The 17,500-nt window shown below is 38.4% G+C and overlaps 1 protein-coding gene across 8 annotated transcripts in view; it reads left to right on the top strand.

The window, feature by feature from the left end:
- LOC147025940 (liprin-beta-1-like) overlaps positions 1-17,500 on the top strand; it is a 129,920-nt gene that overhangs the window by 91,216 nt on the left and 21,204 nt on the right. For all 8 annotated transcript variants that reach the window (XM_085880863.1, XM_085880864.1, XM_085880858.1 and 5 more), the window contains 5 exons: positions 4,365-4,453; positions 6,479-6,598; positions 12,402-12,524; positions 14,347-14,535; positions 16,743-16,880. In XM_085880863.1, the coding sequence (XP_085736989.1) occupies positions 4,365-4,453; positions 6,479-6,598; positions 12,402-12,524; positions 14,347-14,535; positions 16,743-16,880 (659 nt within the window). The remainder of the gene's footprint in view (positions 1-4,364; positions 4,454-6,478; positions 6,599-12,401; positions 12,525-14,346; positions 14,536-16,742; positions 16,881-17,500) is intronic.

Here is a 17,500-nt window from a genome sequence, read left to right as displayed (position 1 = left end):
GTACAGCGATTAAATGTATTGTCATAAAAATCATTTTGAATAATCTTTCTCAATATATAAATGCAGTATAGCAATTAAAGGTATTCTCATAAAAATCATTTTAAATCATCTTTCTCAATATATAAATACAGCGATTAAAGGTATTGTCGTAAAAATCATTTTAAATCATCTTTCTCAATATATAAGTACGGCAATTAAAAGTGTTCTCATCAAAATCATTTAAAATCATCTTTCTCAATGTATAAATTCAGCGATTGAAAGTATTCTCACAAAAATAATTTCACATAATCTTTCTCAATATTTAAATACAGCAACTAAAGGTATTCTCATAAAAATTATTTTAAATTATCTTTCTCAATATATAAATTCAGCAATCAAAAATATTCTCATAAAAATCATTTTAAATTATCTTTCTCAATATACACATCCAGCAATTGAAAGTATTCTCACAAAAATAATTTCAAATTATCTTTCTCAATAAATACATACAGCAATTAAAGGTATTCTCATAAAATCATTTTCAATAATCTTTCTCAAGATATATAAATTCAGTGATTAAAGGTATTCTCACAAAAAACATTTTAAATAATCTTTGTCAATATATAAACTCAGCGATTGAATGTATTCTCACGAAAATAATTTTAAATAATCTTTTTCAATATATAAATACAGCAATTAAAGGTATTCTCATAAAAATCATTTTAAATCATCTTTCTCAAAAAATACATACAGAAATTAAAGGTATTGTCATAAAAATAATTTTAAATTATCTTTCTTCATTTATAAATACAGCAATGAAAAAATATTCTCAAAAAAATCATTTTAAATTATCTTTCTCAATATATACATCCAGCGATTGAAACTATTCTCACAAGAATAATTTCAAATAATCTTTCTCAATAAATAAATACAGCAATTTAAGGTATTCTCATAAAAATCATTTTAAATCATCTTTCTCAATTTATAACTTCAGCGATTCAAAGTATTCTCACAAAAATAATTTCGAATAATCTTTCTCAATATTTACTACAGCAATTACAGGTATTATCGTAAAAAAAATATTTTAAACTGTCTTTCTCAGTATATAAATTCAGCGATTGAAAGTATTCTCACAAAAATAATTTCACATAATCTTTCTCAATATTTAAATACAGCAACTAAAGGTATTCTCATAAAAATTATTTTAAATTATCTTTCTCAATATATAAATTCAGCAATCAAAAATATTCTCATAAAAATCATTTTAAATTATCTTTCTCAATATACACATCCAGCAATTGAAAGTATTCTCACAAAAATAATTTCAAATTATCTTTCTCAATAAATACATACAGCAATTAAAGGTATTCTCATAAAATCATTTTCAATAATCTTTCTCAAGATATATAAATTCAGTGATTAAAGGTATTCTCACAAAAAACATTTTAAATAATCTTTGTCAATATATAAACTCAGCGATTGAAGGTATTCTCACGAAAATAATTTTAAGTAATTTTTTTCAATATATAAATACAGCAATTAAAGGTATTCTCATAAAAATCATTTTAAATCATCTTTCTCAAAAAATACATACAGAAATTAAAGGTATTGTCATAAAAATAATTTTAAATTATCTTTCTTCATTTATAAATACAGCAATGAAAAAATATTCTCAAAAAAATCATTTTAAATTATCTTTCTCAATATATACATCCAGCGATTGAAACTATTCTCACAAGAATAATTTCAAATAATCTTTCTCAATAAATAAATGCAGCAATTTAAGGTATTCTCATAAAAATCATTTTAAATAATCTTTCTCAATATATAAATACAGCAATTAAAGGTATTCTCATAAAAAAATCATTTTAAATAATCTTCCTCAAGATATATAAATTCAGCGATTCAAGGTATTCTCATAAAAATCATTTTACATAATCTTTCTCAATATATAAATACAGCGATTCAAAAATATTTTCATGAAAAATCATTTGAAATAATCTTTCTCAACATATAAATGCAGCAATTTCAAAATGTTCTCATTCAAAAACATTTTACATAATCATCTTAATAAATAAATATAGATACTGAAAGTGTTCTCATAAAAATTATTTTAAATAATCTTTCTCAATATATACGTACAGTGATTGAAAGTATTCTCACCAAAATAATTTTAAATAATCTTTCTCAATATATATAAATACAGCAATTAAAGGTATTCTCATAAAAATCATTTCAAATAATCTTTCTTAACATGTAAATGCAGAGACTAAATGTATTCTCTTAAAAATCATTTTAAATATTCCTTCTCAATATATGCATAAAGCAATTGAAAGTATTCTCACAAAAATAATTTTAAATAATCTTTCTCAATATATAAATTCAGTGATTAAAGGTATTCTCATAAAAATCATTTTAAATAATCTTTCTCAAAATATAAATACAGTCATTTTAAAGTAGTCTCATGAAAATAATTTATGTAATCTTTCATAAAAATCATTTAAGTAACCTTTCTCAATATATAAATACAGCAATTAAAAATATTTTCATAAAAATCATTTTATATAATCTTTCGATATATATCATGAGAAAAACTCATTTAAAACTAAAACAGCACTCTGTAATGTGCACACACCTTCCCACTGTATCCCACTGATAGGCCGGATCTATATCCGTACCTGAACCAAAATCTAATCAGCTTGTTTCTGTCACCGATGCAACTCATCCACCAAGTTTTCTCTTTTTTAATTTTTTTAGAAATACCATGCTATAATATCGTTTTTGGTTCCATCTCTCAATGGTAAAGAGTAACTTAAACAATTAAAAAATTCTCATATCTGGATCCTGATTCAGATCTACACCAGAATCTAATTGAGTCGTCCTTCTTACATACCCAATCTGTCCATAAATTTTTGAGATATCGTATTAGATATTGTTTTTGGTCCTATCTTTCAATGGTGAAGAATCACTTCAAAATTTTTCAAAAATTTCTGGTATTTGAATCCGAGTCCAGATCTTCACCAAATTCGAATTAATTCGTCCTTGTTACACACCTAACCTGTCCACCAGGTTTCGTCCAAATCCCTCCATAACTTTTTGAGACATCGTGCTCACAGACAGACAAACAGACAAAAAGAGAAGGGTGAAAATGTAACCTCCCTCAGTAACGGAGGTAAAAAATAATTTTAAACAAGAGTGAGAATTGCTTTGCAATATATGTCCCCTTCCGGTGATATTTTCTAAGTCTAAAAAGGGTATAACTCTGTGAAAAATTGGTGAAACGCCCTGAAACTTGGACTTTTTCTGCAACTTAACATAATAAAGCCATCTGCCAAGTTTCAGTTGAATATGCCAAAGGATATGGGGAAAAAAAGTCTGAAAAACCTCAGATGGGACAGATGGACAGACAGATGGAGAGCAAACCTATAGTCCCCTCCAGTGAAACTGGTCAGCGACGAATAATATGCTCATATATAAATGTGGTGAATATAACTCATTGTGATGTATGTAATAAGGACTATAAATACTACAATTCACACCTTTCTTCTCACAAACACAAAATCAACATTGGATGAATCCAATGGCAACCTACCCCAAAAATAATACACAGTGCTGCAACATCTGTAATAAAGACATAAGGAAATTAAACTTTAAGAGACAGTTAGACAACAAAAAAACCCACTGATACAATACTAACAGTATTGTATAAAAATAGTGCCTATAATGGGAATATTAAAGTTGTGCTTTAATATTTCATTGTTTGATCATAAATTATTTGATAAATTTTGGTAAAAGATCCCTAACCATCATTTTCATGCTACTCGCTATCTCTCATGGTTTGAACCTCTTTTATTTATCTCGTCTCTGTACAGTAATGAGTGGGACGCTTGCTGGCTCCAGGCAATCAAGTGTGTACCTTTGTATTTTACATTATAATGCTAAAGGCTGGGGTTTATTTTTCATTAAACACATTTAAGCCCTCTCTCTCTCCTCCACACTTTCCAGTGATTGAGAGAAGGACAGAGGGAAATGTCAGGTTGACTTGAAAATAATTAATTTGATGATATTCCCCACTCATTAATGTGATTAAAACTTCTGTGAACATTCAATTCAGGCATTTGTGACAGACTTCGATACATGCTAGAAAGGTGATGTTAATCATTCAATAACACTTTCTTCTTCTTCATCCTCTTCAACTTGCTTATACAAAATGCATTTCATAAGGACAAAGTAACATATTATGATGTAATTATTGAAGTAATTTTCACTGAAATTGCAAATTAACTTGTTTTCAAGAATTTAACCCAATGTGCCCCTTCCAACCACACCTGATGGAAAGGAGAGAGTTCCATCATGCAACATAATGAGTGCCCATTGCCATGCAGGTTGGTTGGACGATGTGGGTTTACAACAGTACAAAGAGACGTTTCACGAGGCACGTGTGGATGGCCGCATGTTACACTATATGACTGTGGTAAGGTGCTCACCCTTCATGTATTGCTATACTTTTTAAAAATTTGATTCCCAAGCAAGATGAACGGTTGTGAATACAATTTTGTGCACCCTCACCCAAATCCAAATCTTTACAAACACTCCACAGCATTAAACGTTTTCCACCATGAAGAAATATAATAATATGATATGAGCTCCCTTACGAAGAACTTCAATACTGCAGAAGGTCATTTGGACCATCGAGCTTGCGCAATCCCACAAATATCCAAGTACCCCCCAATCCAAACTGTTACTAGATACCGATATAGCTCAAATTGAAGTCCATCTACTGTTTCTGCTACCACTAACCTTTCTAGGGAGACTACCCCATTCATTTGCTGCTCCTAAGTGAAAGACCCTTCAATGGTAATACCCTCATAAAGATAGTAGTAAGGTGGCCTTACTACCATCCTAACTCTCCTCTTCTTTACTCTGAAACTGTGGCCCCTGGTCCTGCCAGTATCAATTCAGCTGAAAAAGCTCTTCTGCACTTATTTTGTCCATATCCTTCATCATCATAAATATCTCCATCAGATCTACTGGTAATCTCCTCCTTTCTAATGTTTAAAGTCTTGATTCCTTCAGTTACTCCTCAGAGCTTAGTCTGACTAGACCTGGAATAAAATACTTGCTCTGTGCTGATCCCTTCTTATGACAGCCATCTCCTTCCTCAGACATGGTGACAAAAACAGAACACAATATTCCAGATGAGATCTCACTCAAATTCTGTATAGCTTAAGCACTACCTCATTTGATTTATAAATTTATCCTCCTGCGAACACAACCTCAACCTTGGTTTCCTTTCCCTCTATCTGCCTAGCATTGTCCTGTCTGATTACCCCTCCCCCCTATCTATTGACATCCCCAGATCCTTCTCCTGTGTCACACACTCCAATTCCTGTCCCTTGCATTACATAATCCTTATTTAAATTATTCTTACCCACCCCCAACACCTTACATTTCTTTTTGTTAAACTGCCTCTGCCAATCTTTTGCCAAATCCATTAGTATCTCAACTTTCCTGAACCTAATGACCCCCCTCTCTGCTGTCTACTTTAACTCCAACCATAGTGTCCTCTGCAAATTTGGAAACCTTACTCTTTCCAAATAATTGATCACTGATGACGTGTGAACATTCGTATGACTCATCCGAGGTTCTAACTGCCGACCTCGCAGACTCTGAATAGACGGTCTAACCATTAGGCCAACCAATCCTGTTGAAGGAAGGGTCTGAATTTGGTAAAACTTTGTGCAGGTATTGTGAAAGTGGTAATTCTACATTAATACATTCAGATTTAGAACTCGGTTCCCTGACTATTAGGGGCTGTACACAAAATGTGTGGCTCTTTTTTTGGCAGTTTTTTAACACCTCCTCTCCTCACTGGAACGCTCAGTGACACTTTGCCTAAACCTCACTTGTATGTCACTGAATAAGAGCAATATTGTGTTTTCAAAATCTTGACAAGTTTTTTTTTTGTTATATTATTATTTTTAATTGGTGGTATCCAACAGCTCATTCAATGAGTTACTTTTGCCCTTTATAGCTCCCTCCAAATTTTACAAACCACTCGTAGAACTTTCTGTTTTCTCCTTTGCAGAAATGTCCTCTCATAGTTTCAAATTAATGATTTAGATGAATTCAACCAAAAGCAAGAATTTTTCCTAAATCGACATGTCTTGTTGTGGTGAAGGGAAATCCAAGATGGTTGCTCCGGTGAAGATGAAGTCACGTGACTGTGTTTCTGACACCCTCCTACCCCCTCCCATGTGACACTCTGTGATGCTCCAGGAAACACTCCTGCCCCCAAAGCATCACGTGTTTTGTATACAGCCCCTAAGGCCTTGTGTACACCATATGAGCACATTCTAATGTAAACATGATGCAGTGTATGTCAAGCATTCGCTTACTGGCCACATGTGTAAAGCTTGTTAAATCAAAAAAAAACTTTGTCCCGTGTGATACATGTGCGTTGTATTTAAATTGTGTGCTTACCTTACGTGTCTCCCAGGATGACCTGCTGCTGCTCAAAGTAACGAGTCAGCTGCACCATGTGAGCATCAAACGAGCGATACAGGTTCTGCGCTCACACGGCTTCCGCCCAGACTGCTTTGTACGTCCAAACACACAGGTGCTGCCCTCGATGTGCATATTGTATTGTATTAGTACATCGATGATTTCTCCTCCAAATATAGGTCATGCAGAGAGATTGTGACTTTGGCTATAACAGTGATGGAGCTTGCAGAATGAGGTAGGCCACAATGTGATTGCGAAGCACCTTTATACGAAACACTGGGTCGGTGAAGGTAGCAGAGCAAAAGGCCAAAGTGAATGTGAGCAGAAAATGAACACTTCAAGTGACAGTGGATCATTCCTCCCTATCTCTATCGCCATGCTTGATTCAGCCTCCTCAAAATCCTCTCTAATGTATGATTTAATACAAAAAAACAAAAACTAATTTTCTTCATTCTTTGAGGGAAAAACTGTAAAATACAAAAAAAAACATCTCTATTCTCTTCCCCACTGTTCCCCACCACCCCTTTCACTAGAGCTATCCACCACGCTTTTTTCCCACTGCTCTCCACCACCACCTACCAGGAGATCAACAACACCCCCGTTTCCAGCTGCTCTCCACCATCCCACTCCCCCAATACCCCACGTTTTTCCCAACTGGCTCTCACCCACCCTTTCCCTTAAAACTCTCCACCCACCCCTTTTACCCATGACTTTGACCACCCCTTTGCTGCATTGCTCCTCCACCCCTTAAGCCCATGGCTCTCCCCCACTCCTTCCACTGTGGCTCTCCCCCATACCCCCCCCCCTCATTACTCTCCCCCCCCCACACACACACACACACCCTTCCCACACAACTCTGCACCACCATTTTCAAGCAGCTCTCCACAACTCCCTTCTCAGCGGCTTTCCCCCACGCCCTTCCCAACAGCTCTACACCATCCCACTCCCAGCAGTTCTCCAGCACCTCCTTCCCAGTGGCTCTCCCCAACCCCTCTCCTCCACTCCTTTTCCCAATGGCTCTCCTCCACCCCTTTTCCTCGTGGGTCTTCCCCACCGCTTTCACCTCCGGCTCTCCCTCATCCCTTTTCCCCCGTAGCACCCCTTTTGTCCCATGGCTTTCGCCCAACCCTTTGTCTTGTAGCCTACCCCTTGGCTCTCAACCCACCCATTTGTCCCACAGCTCACCCCCCCCACCCCACCACCATCTTCTCCTCATCTCTACCCATCCCTTACCCACAGCTCTCCAGTCTCAAACCTTAGTTCCCAATTAGCTCTGGAGCTTCCATCTCTCCCACTCCTTATATCTCCTGCCCTGTTCCTTCTTCCCACTTTTACAACCTTCCCACTCTCCCTTCAATCCATCTCCACCACTCCTTCTCCCCCCTACAAGGGTCTGTAGATACAGACACACAACATCAGTACAATTTTAAAACATTTATTGAACAAACAAACGGATTATATGTGCAAGCACAGGAGATTCTGGACAGACAAATTTACTCCAGATCTCTCAATATAACCGGAGAATCTTCATCTTTATATAGTTTCCAGTAATACACAGTTTTTTTTTTATAATTTTCTGACACTGACGCCAGTTCGCCCGGTCTTGACAATTTCCAGGTGAGCCTTATCTTCAGTCTTCTTTGACAGCTCCTGCTTAAATGGGTGGAACACATATTCAAACCCAGAAATATTAATCGCACAGAATACAAGAATGACGTCAAATGCCAACTCTAATGGCAATTAAAACAAGTTTTCATCTTATGTCGGTTAAAAATCAGTCTGCTTCTCCCAAAACTGGGGAAATATATTATCTTGAAGTGACCAGAGCTTCGTGAATACATCTGGACACCTTCTTAAATCCACATTCCAACTTGTTTGTGTCTTTTAAAAATTCCTTTAGATAGTTTTTAAAATGACAGGCAATTCTTCTTATATTCAACTTACTGGCAAAGTTCAACCTGTTTACACATTTAATATACAGGTGATCTTTCCATACGAAGGAAAAATATAATTATGTTAATTCCAAATGGATACATACTTAAAAAGAATAATATCATATTTGAGTACATTTTACTTTAGGTTTAACATTTTCATTTTAATACCAAGTTTTAATTATCATAAATTTATTTATTTTATCCCCCTCAAACCCATCATGATAAAATGTTTCTACAGCTCCAATCCCTCCAGTCTCTCATACTGTCTACTCCCTTACTCTGTGGATTTTTGACATGTGCTTTAGATAATATTCTCAGATCGGTCCACGTTGCGTGCGCATCTCTGCTTATTGACTCACAGTACAAACCTTTCTCATACATAATGTTGCCAACTCATCTGTCTCCTCCCCCATCCCCCATCCCCTATCCCACTCTGAGGTACTCCCTCCTTCGCTTTGACTGACCCAGCTCACGTCTTGGTGGAGGTGTTACAGTGTATGTCCATAACTCGGTTCACCACAGCCCTTGTCTCTCTGTAACCTAATATTTCTTAGTGTGGTCTATGATCCCCAAGCTGTGACGATTCCATCTATGAGGCTCTTCATTCGGATATTGATTCTGAGCTGTTCTCCCATCTCAGTTCAGCCAAAGTGATGGAATCCATCATGTTGCAGACCCCAAGCATTGTCTCTCCTGTAACTTTCTATCCTCTGAGCATCAATTTGGCTTCCAAAATAGAAGTTTTACCATTGACATGTTGCTTCTTTTAACGTAACAACAGATGGATGCACAAAGTTTCAAGCAAGAGATAAGGGCCCTCTCTCTCGAGTTTTTTTATACTGTCTGGAACCCTACCTTTTTTTTGTATACCTTCTTGAGGCTCGTATGAGAGCTAACACACAACACAAAGCAAGGGGGGGGCATGAGACAAGAGGGACAGGAGTGGGAAGGACAAAACAGTGGGGAACAGAGACATTAGATCTGTGGAAGGGAGAGGGATGGGGCGGGGAACATGGGGAATACAAGATGGACATTACAGGGACTGTCAGGAATGAAAGCAGGGAATTTGAAGGAGGTGGGTTTGAGGTGGATTAACGGGGGTAGAAAATATCGAGGAATTGGATGGGGGACGATAAAAGGTGGTGGTGAACAGATGTTTTGAAGGCCTGGAGGAAAGAATGGGAATGAATCGAGTGAGGGAGTTTATTCCAAAGGCGGGAAAAAAGAGGAATGAAAGAGTGAAGGTGAGCAGTAGTGATTCGTGATTTTGGTAGTTTTACCAGAAGGGGGTTCTTGGCAGACCTTGAGCACCCTGCGGAAAAATGGTGGGGACAAATCGCAGAAACAGCACGGGGTGGCGATACTGGAGAGGAGATGGTAGAAGACAGAAAGACCACCAACCAGTCTGCGGTGAGAGAGTGAGAGGCCCAAAGACTCAGCCTCATCATGGGAGATGCCAATGAACCCAAATGCCTTGATTTCTGCAGCGTGAAGCCGAGAAAGGTGGGAGGCAGGCGCACCAGCCCATAGGGCAGAGCAGTACTCAATTGGGCTGCGGATGAAAGCTTTGTATGTGGTCAGGAGCTTAGGTGGGCTGAGGAAGGACTTTGCACGATGGAGGATTCCCAGTTGGTGACTGGCTTTGGAGGCCAAGTTGGAAATGTGGCTTTCCCAGGAAAGATCATGGCAGATAGAGACCCAGAAGCTTGAAAGAAAGGACTTCTTCCAGAGGATTGTTGAGAAAGTGGATGGGGGGGGGAGGGGAGGTGGTGGTTGGCAAACGGTCCTTTCGGAGAGACATAGTGAGAGTGTGAGATTTGTGCGGATTGAAAGATATGTTCCACGTCTTTGACCAGTTTGTGATTTTATCCAGATCTGTAGTGAGCGAAGAAGCTGCTGCTTGCCGGTCTGAGGGATGACAAATGGTACGGCAGAGGGTGGAGTCATCAGCAAACAGATAAAGAGGATTTTCCAGAGAGTCGGAGAGATAATTAATGAAAACCAGAAAAAGAACAGGGCCCAGAACGCTACCTTGAGGAATTCCAGCCTGGACAGGAAGAGGGGATGAAAGAACTCCATTTAGGGCCACACGTTGACTGTGACAGGAGAGGAAGTCTGCGAGCATGAGTGGAGATGGCCTTGGATACCATGGAAGAGAGTTTGGTGAGTAGGGCAGGGTGCTCGACCATGTCAAAGGCACGCGATATGTCTAGAGATATGGCTCTGATTTCATGTCTGGCATTGAACACCTCCATCCATTGTTGGGAGAGCAGAAGCAGCATATCCAGGGTCGAGTGACCTTGTCTGAAACCAAATTGATGATTGGAAATCAAGCCATTGGAGAAGAGGGAGGATTTAATGTCTGAAGCGGTGATGGATTACATAACCTTGCTGATGATTGGGAGAAGGCTGATTGGTCTGTAGTTGCAGGAATCTGTTTTTGCACCTTTTTTATGCAGTGCAGTAATGTTTGCTGATTTCCAAGCAGATGGCAGAATGATGACCTTGAGCAAATGAGAGGGTGAATAGAACAGAGAGAGGATGAGCAAGAGCAGAAGAGCAGGTTTTTAGGACACGTGGGCTGATGCCGTCTGGACCGGTTGCAGAATCTGAGTCGAGGTTTGACAGCAAGCTCTCCACCTTATCAGGAGAAAAGGACACAGAGTCCAGGGACAGTTCGGTGCGACTGGGTAAGGTGGGTAGAGAAAGTGATGGGTTTTGGACACAAGATTTAGCTGCAAACACCGAGTTTAGGCATTCAGCCTTTTCACGTGCGGTATCTGCAGTGCGGCTATTTGAGGTAAGGGAGGTGATGGAGGGGGGACATACATCAGAAACAGATTTGATTAGATGCCACCAGGATTTTGAGGAGGGAGAGAGATTTGAAAGTTCAGACTTGAGCTTGGAAAGATGTTGTTTTCTGCCTCTCCTGAGGGTAGATACACACTTGTTCTGAGCTTTATGGTTGGAACTGAGATTACCCTCGGTTGGGTTTGCTTTCCATGAGGCAAAGGCAAGTTGTTTCAGGCCAACTGCCTCACCACAAGCTTCAGTAAACCATGGGTGGGAGGAAGGGAAGGACAACTGAAGATGAGAGGGGATAAATCTGTGCATGAGGGAGGGCAAGTTTCTTTGAAAGAATTCCCAGGATGAATTGATGTTGGAGAAAGTAGTGATGGGAGACCAGTCTCGAAGTTGAAAATTTCAAATTATCTTCCAAATTATCCAAATCTTCCAATTCGTCTGCTGATGCTATTCCAGGGCAAGGATCGACTTTCAACCCCGGCAGTCTACTTCTCTAGATACCCACTGGAAAAGCTGCAGTTCCCAGAGTTCCAATGCCTCACAATCTGACTTGCATGGACATCACTACACCTGATTCCAAGTCAGACCAACACCTAGGTATTCTCCAGTGCTGCATCCATTGTAAACCACTTTCAGCTCATTTCAGTGTATGATGCCTTCATTCAAAGTATCATCCTTTGCAAGGCTGGTGTAGATGCTACCCATGATCTTGTTTACCAGGACGCGATTGAGTCAAAAGTTGAACTCGCCTATCTTAGTCAGAGGCTAAGTAGAATGGGATGCTTCTCGCACACCACAGGTGGGTTTGTGGACTCTGTTTTCAATTGCTTAACTTCCCCCATCCTTTCAACCATTCATCCTCGCCCAGCCTGTCCAGGTCACAAGCATTAATCCAGAATCCCACTCCAAGTTCACCTCCTGAATTCTAAGCTGAACACCCACCTCCAATGCAATATTTGAAGGAAGGTTGATACGTATAATCGGTGAGGTACGGAGGGGTAGCGTGTGTTGAAAAATATAAGATTCTGGCTGTAAAAACAGTTAAAGGTCTTTTTCTTCACTTAAGTTTTCTTTAAGAACATTTTTTTTTTATCTTACTGTTACTCAAATGCCAGGGGCTTGTTCATTGCAAGATGTCCTTTCATGGTTTTGAGATACGAGTACCACATGTACACACAGGACGGTGGTGAGTGCGATGTTTCTCGCTGGTCCAATGCCCGTGTTATGGCCTGGATGCGTTCCATCGATTTGGCCGAGTATGCGGCCAATCTACGAGGCAGCGGTGTACACGGTGCTCTGATGGTGAGCTCCAATGGACTATCATTTATAATCCACATCTCATCTGATTGTGCTGAGCACTCGTTAACTTTCATGTCACACGCTGACAGTTCTTACAACAATGCTGTATGTGGAAGCTCCATAAACCAACGTTGGTCATCATATGATGTTCAGGGTGGCCACAAATTATCGATTCAAATTCAGACCATAATAAATAAATAAATAAATAAATAAGGAAATTGGATACAATGATGTGCTTTACTGCATGTGAAAGAACATTTATAAAAATTTTATAGCCTCATTTTTCCTTTTCTGGTGTCATCTATGACACATGATGTCACATTTAATGCAAATGGAATCCCCACAACAAAAAGTGCAGTGTGTTACCTGGTTTAGAGAGACCAAATCACCTAAACAGTTTAACAAAGTTTCAGGGTGACCTGTGGAAGGCAGCCACCATTGAGAAAATCTATTCGTGAGTGGCACGAAAAGTTTATGGAGACTGATAGCATCTTTTGTTTACTCGTGATTGTGTCGCATCATCTGATAGCTCGCTGGTGGTGAAATTTGCAGACGATACGACTGTTGCTGAACTTATTGGCAACAGTGATGGAAGTGATCACCATAATCAAGTCGAAAAACTTGTCGAATGGTATTCTCCAAATAATCTCGAACTCAACATCACAAAGACAAAGGAAATTATTGTTGACTTTCACAAAAAAAAAAAAATTCCCATTCGATCCTCGATTATTCACGATGTGGAAGTTGAAATTGTCACTTATTTTGAATTTCTTGGCATACATATTTCTGATGGCATTAAGTGGGAGATAAACACCAATTGCTATGTGAAGAAAGCTCAGCAATGATTGTTCTTTCTTAGAAGGCTGAAAAGTTTTGGTGTCAGTCATCCTGTGTTGATCAAATTATATCAGGCAGTGACACCGTCTTTCACTGTCTTGTATGGCAGCTCGACGTGGGATGACCGATCCCCACTTAACGGGACAGTAAAGACTGCTTGTAAAATTATGAGATGCGATCTGCCTTCCATCGAGAGCCTGTGTAGCGAAAAGAGTGAAAGCTATCTTCTGAGACGAGTTCAGTTCCACCCAGTGCACGACATTTTTGAACTTCTATGCTCCGGTAAACCTTATCGTCCCATCAAGACAAACTAATTGATTGCACAAAGGCTTTTACCCCTATGCAATCTGCACCCTCAATGAATCAGAGTAAACATTTTGTTTCAGTATCCATAAAATGGACATGGATGTTAAAAACCATACCGCTTATTTCATCACAAAAATGTTGTTTTTGGGCTCTCTACACCCATCGCAATGAAGCTATTTCTTATTCACTGTTATTTTTAAGCCGACTAAAATTCTGATTCTATTACTATGCAATGTCATTTATAAGCACACATTGTCAAAGCACTTCTCTTTGTCTGCACATTGCATGTATATATATATATATATATATATATATATATATATATATATATATATATATATATATATATATATATATATATGTAAAACAGCTCTATTGAATTGAAAGGGCTAGGCCAGAGGTTGAATACATTTGAGTCGTTCGAGCACAGTCCCCAGAGGTCCATTCGGATTCGGATTATGATATTGACAATAAAACTTTTCGAAATGCTCTTTCACAAGCAGTAAACTGCATTGTTGTATTTCATTTCATTTTTTATTTCTTAGGGTTTGAATTTGGTACGATAATTTTTGGTCACCCTGTATTTTCCATGTTTTTTAAAAAAAGCTTTCTGAATGAATAAGATGTTTCACAAATAATCCCCTCATCTATCCTTGGCACACTTGTGTGGACATCCCTTCAGGTGCTAGAGCCACGATTCACAGTGGAGACCCTCGCCTCCATGCTCAGCATTGCACCCAGTAAGAGCCTTCTGCGCCGACACCTTTCCCTCAACTTCTGCCTGCTTGTGGGACGTGCAGCACAGCAACACAAACGAGAGATGTCCGAGTCTTCTAACTACATGCCTCTCATCCCCACTGCCAAAATAAAGGTGACAAACTGAGTTATAACAGGAACGTACAGTTAAACCTCGCCTGGATTACGAATTATTCAGCAATCCTGCTGGATTTGCATCATACTTCAAGTGTTAAATGTACTCATGTCTTCCATATATTGATTTTACGATTGCATAAGAACGTGGACAAAAGAAACAGGTCATGGTTTTATGCACAGCTCATGCCGAGACATCCCCAGACATTCGCTTGGTTGGTTCCTGTTCAGTGTCTACACACACTGTGCTACAATCGAGCAAAATTACATCTGCAGAGGACTTTGTTGGAGTTGAGTTGGTTAGTCCAGTCATGTGATTATCTGATCCCGAAGATCGTTAATAAGTCAGTTGAGTTTTTGTTCACAATCCATTTATGACATGGAAATTTGAACCTACGTCTGGGATCCAAATTGTGTCTTTATCAATAGGTCACTGCTGTACCTGAGTTGGTGCAGTGTCGAGCAAGAAGTCTCAGTGGGTGCAGAATCTACCACCACTAAATGCTATACTGTATTTACCTCATTTAAAAAAAAAAAAAAAAAAAATATATATATATATATATATATATATATATATATATATATATATATACAAAACAAGGAGTTGATCCTCTAAGCCCCCCGTCTTTTGGTGGCATGAGGAATACATCTGTGACATATGAAAGCCAAATCTTGAATGTTTAAAAATATATATATCACGTACACAAGCCAAGTTACCGAGATGATTGCCATGGCAAAATAATTCAGCTAATCACCATCTCATCTATTCAGTCTGAGATAATGTCATGAGGAATAGATATCTGCAAGATGAAAGCCAAATGTTCAATAGTTTTTGAAATACCACAAACACCAAAGTATATTAACGGATGATCAGTTGGTCAGTCAGTCGGTCAGAGCTCATTTTAATGTCCCCGTCTCTGACATTGTCAGATAGGTGGGGGACAAAGAATTGAGATGCACACCTCTTGTTGCATAGGATGGAATCTGGTTTGGTTTATGAATGTGTGGTCACCAATTTTGACCAGATCTTCAACATTTCACTCATAGCAATCATGTTCAAAATTAACAGAATACAATTGACCTGCCATGCTTCATTGGAGTGAAAGTCTTTCATTTCAACATGATATATCCAGGACTTTCTAATATCACAAGATCCTTCTGGAAAAGAAAGAAACAAAACCTTGAACCATTTTCCTTTGTTCCACCCAATAAGCATCACATGGATACCATTTTGCCACCAGATTCTCTGATATCTAAAGACAGCTCATTCACACTAATGGCAGAACTCATGTTGTTGGTTGCTGCGAAGTTACATGATTATAGATGAGCAGTGCTGAAGAATATGCATATAATTAGATAATCTATTTTACCCCCTCCTTATTTATCCACATCTAAATCCCCCACAGAAAAAGGTTCACTTTAAAAAACATTGTGATTAAAAGATATGTTCCTTTGCTCTACATTCCTACCAAAACATTTCATACATCTTTCAATATCCTGCCCTGCATTTTAATTCCAAACAGGATACAAATGTAAAGAATCATTCTGATGCAGCACAATGAGCAATATTATTGAATACATGAGGCAGAAGCCAAATATCTACCGATATATAACAGTGTGTATTGGTCTGTCCCCCTTCATAAGGACGATTTAAGAAGGGGTTTTAAAGCCATTCTTTTATCATGACTGTGTGCTCACTATGATCTATTTTTCAGGATTAAAAAAAATACTCCAAAAACATTTTTCATAAAGGAGTAATTACATCTCTTCAATTGGAAATGTAGAGTGACTTGCAACTGGGCCTCATGGGCGGTGTACAGAATGGTTGAAAAAATAACAAGAAATACAAGGCGTAGGAAGGTGAAATTCACTGCACGTGATGTGTAACATGCGCCTAAAGTAAAATGAATGTTCATTTATGTCTGTAGGGTGTCTAATAAATAACGAAGATATAAGCACACCTGACACTAGGCCGAGGCTTCAGACTTTGGCATGTTCAGGAGGCTTTATTGTGGAAATGAAACATCCCATAAGATAAAGAAAATATAATCACATTCGTACATGTAGTGTTTTAAAATAATGCTTTTTCTTGCTACGAAGCATCATGTCTTCCAGTTTCCTTGAATATTTTTAATAAAATAATTCCAATCCGTCATTTTTGACGGGCTTTTATACTAGTTTTTAACATAAATCCACCCTCATCCCCAGCCCAAGAAATCCCCATTCACCCCATTTGGTGTGGCGCGACGTAGGCGGCCTGACGATCCAGAGGAGTTGGTTTGTTCACTGGAGCTGGGTCACGAAACAGTTGAATATCAGAGGATGAGCATCGCACAAAGCCTACAGGCAAGTAACAGTGGGCGACTTTCACACCATGCAAGCACACATGATGATGCACAATCTATACAATAAGAGATGCTTGTGTGTCTGTGTGTCGCCATTTTTCTCAGAGATGGCCAAAATGGATTTTCGACAAATTTGCAGAGGTTCATCAATGAGTACTGTGGAGTGTTTTCGGCAAAAAAGAAAAATTGAACATTTTGGAAAAAAAAAATTGGATAAAATATTTATATTTTTTTTATGTAAGCCTTTATAGCGATGTGAAAAGTAATATTAAATGATCCCCGACCCCATTCCATAGTGGATGAGGAAAGGTTTTTTAGGCCCCCACAAAAAAAATAGATTTATTAAAAATGCCAACAGGATTAGAACATCACTGGGCAATGGCGGGTACCCTTGCTGGTATCATTATAAAATTAGAAAAACGAGGACATCAGAACCTCTCAAGATCCTTCCACATGAGATCGGATCACCTTATCCTCGAGCTGTCAGAACGGGTTGTCCTCGATGATGGAGTCGAGGAAGGATAAGTCCATAAATGTATGATGTGTATTCCACAAACACTTAAAGTACAGTTGCAAAATAAAAAAAAAAGACCAGTCAGAGATTGCAGATCCTCGCCAGGC

Source organism: Eptatretus burgeri, chromosome 5, assembly GCF_056783735.1.
Source record: "Eptatretus burgeri isolate ZD-2024b chromosome 5, Ebu_testis_v1, whole genome shotgun sequence".
Lineage (NCBI taxonomy): Eukaryota > Metazoa > Chordata > Myxini > Myxiniformes > Myxinidae > Eptatretus > Eptatretus burgeri.
The sequence above is the reverse complement of the archived record's forward strand: the minus strand, read 5'-3'. Positions and strand labels throughout refer to the sequence as shown.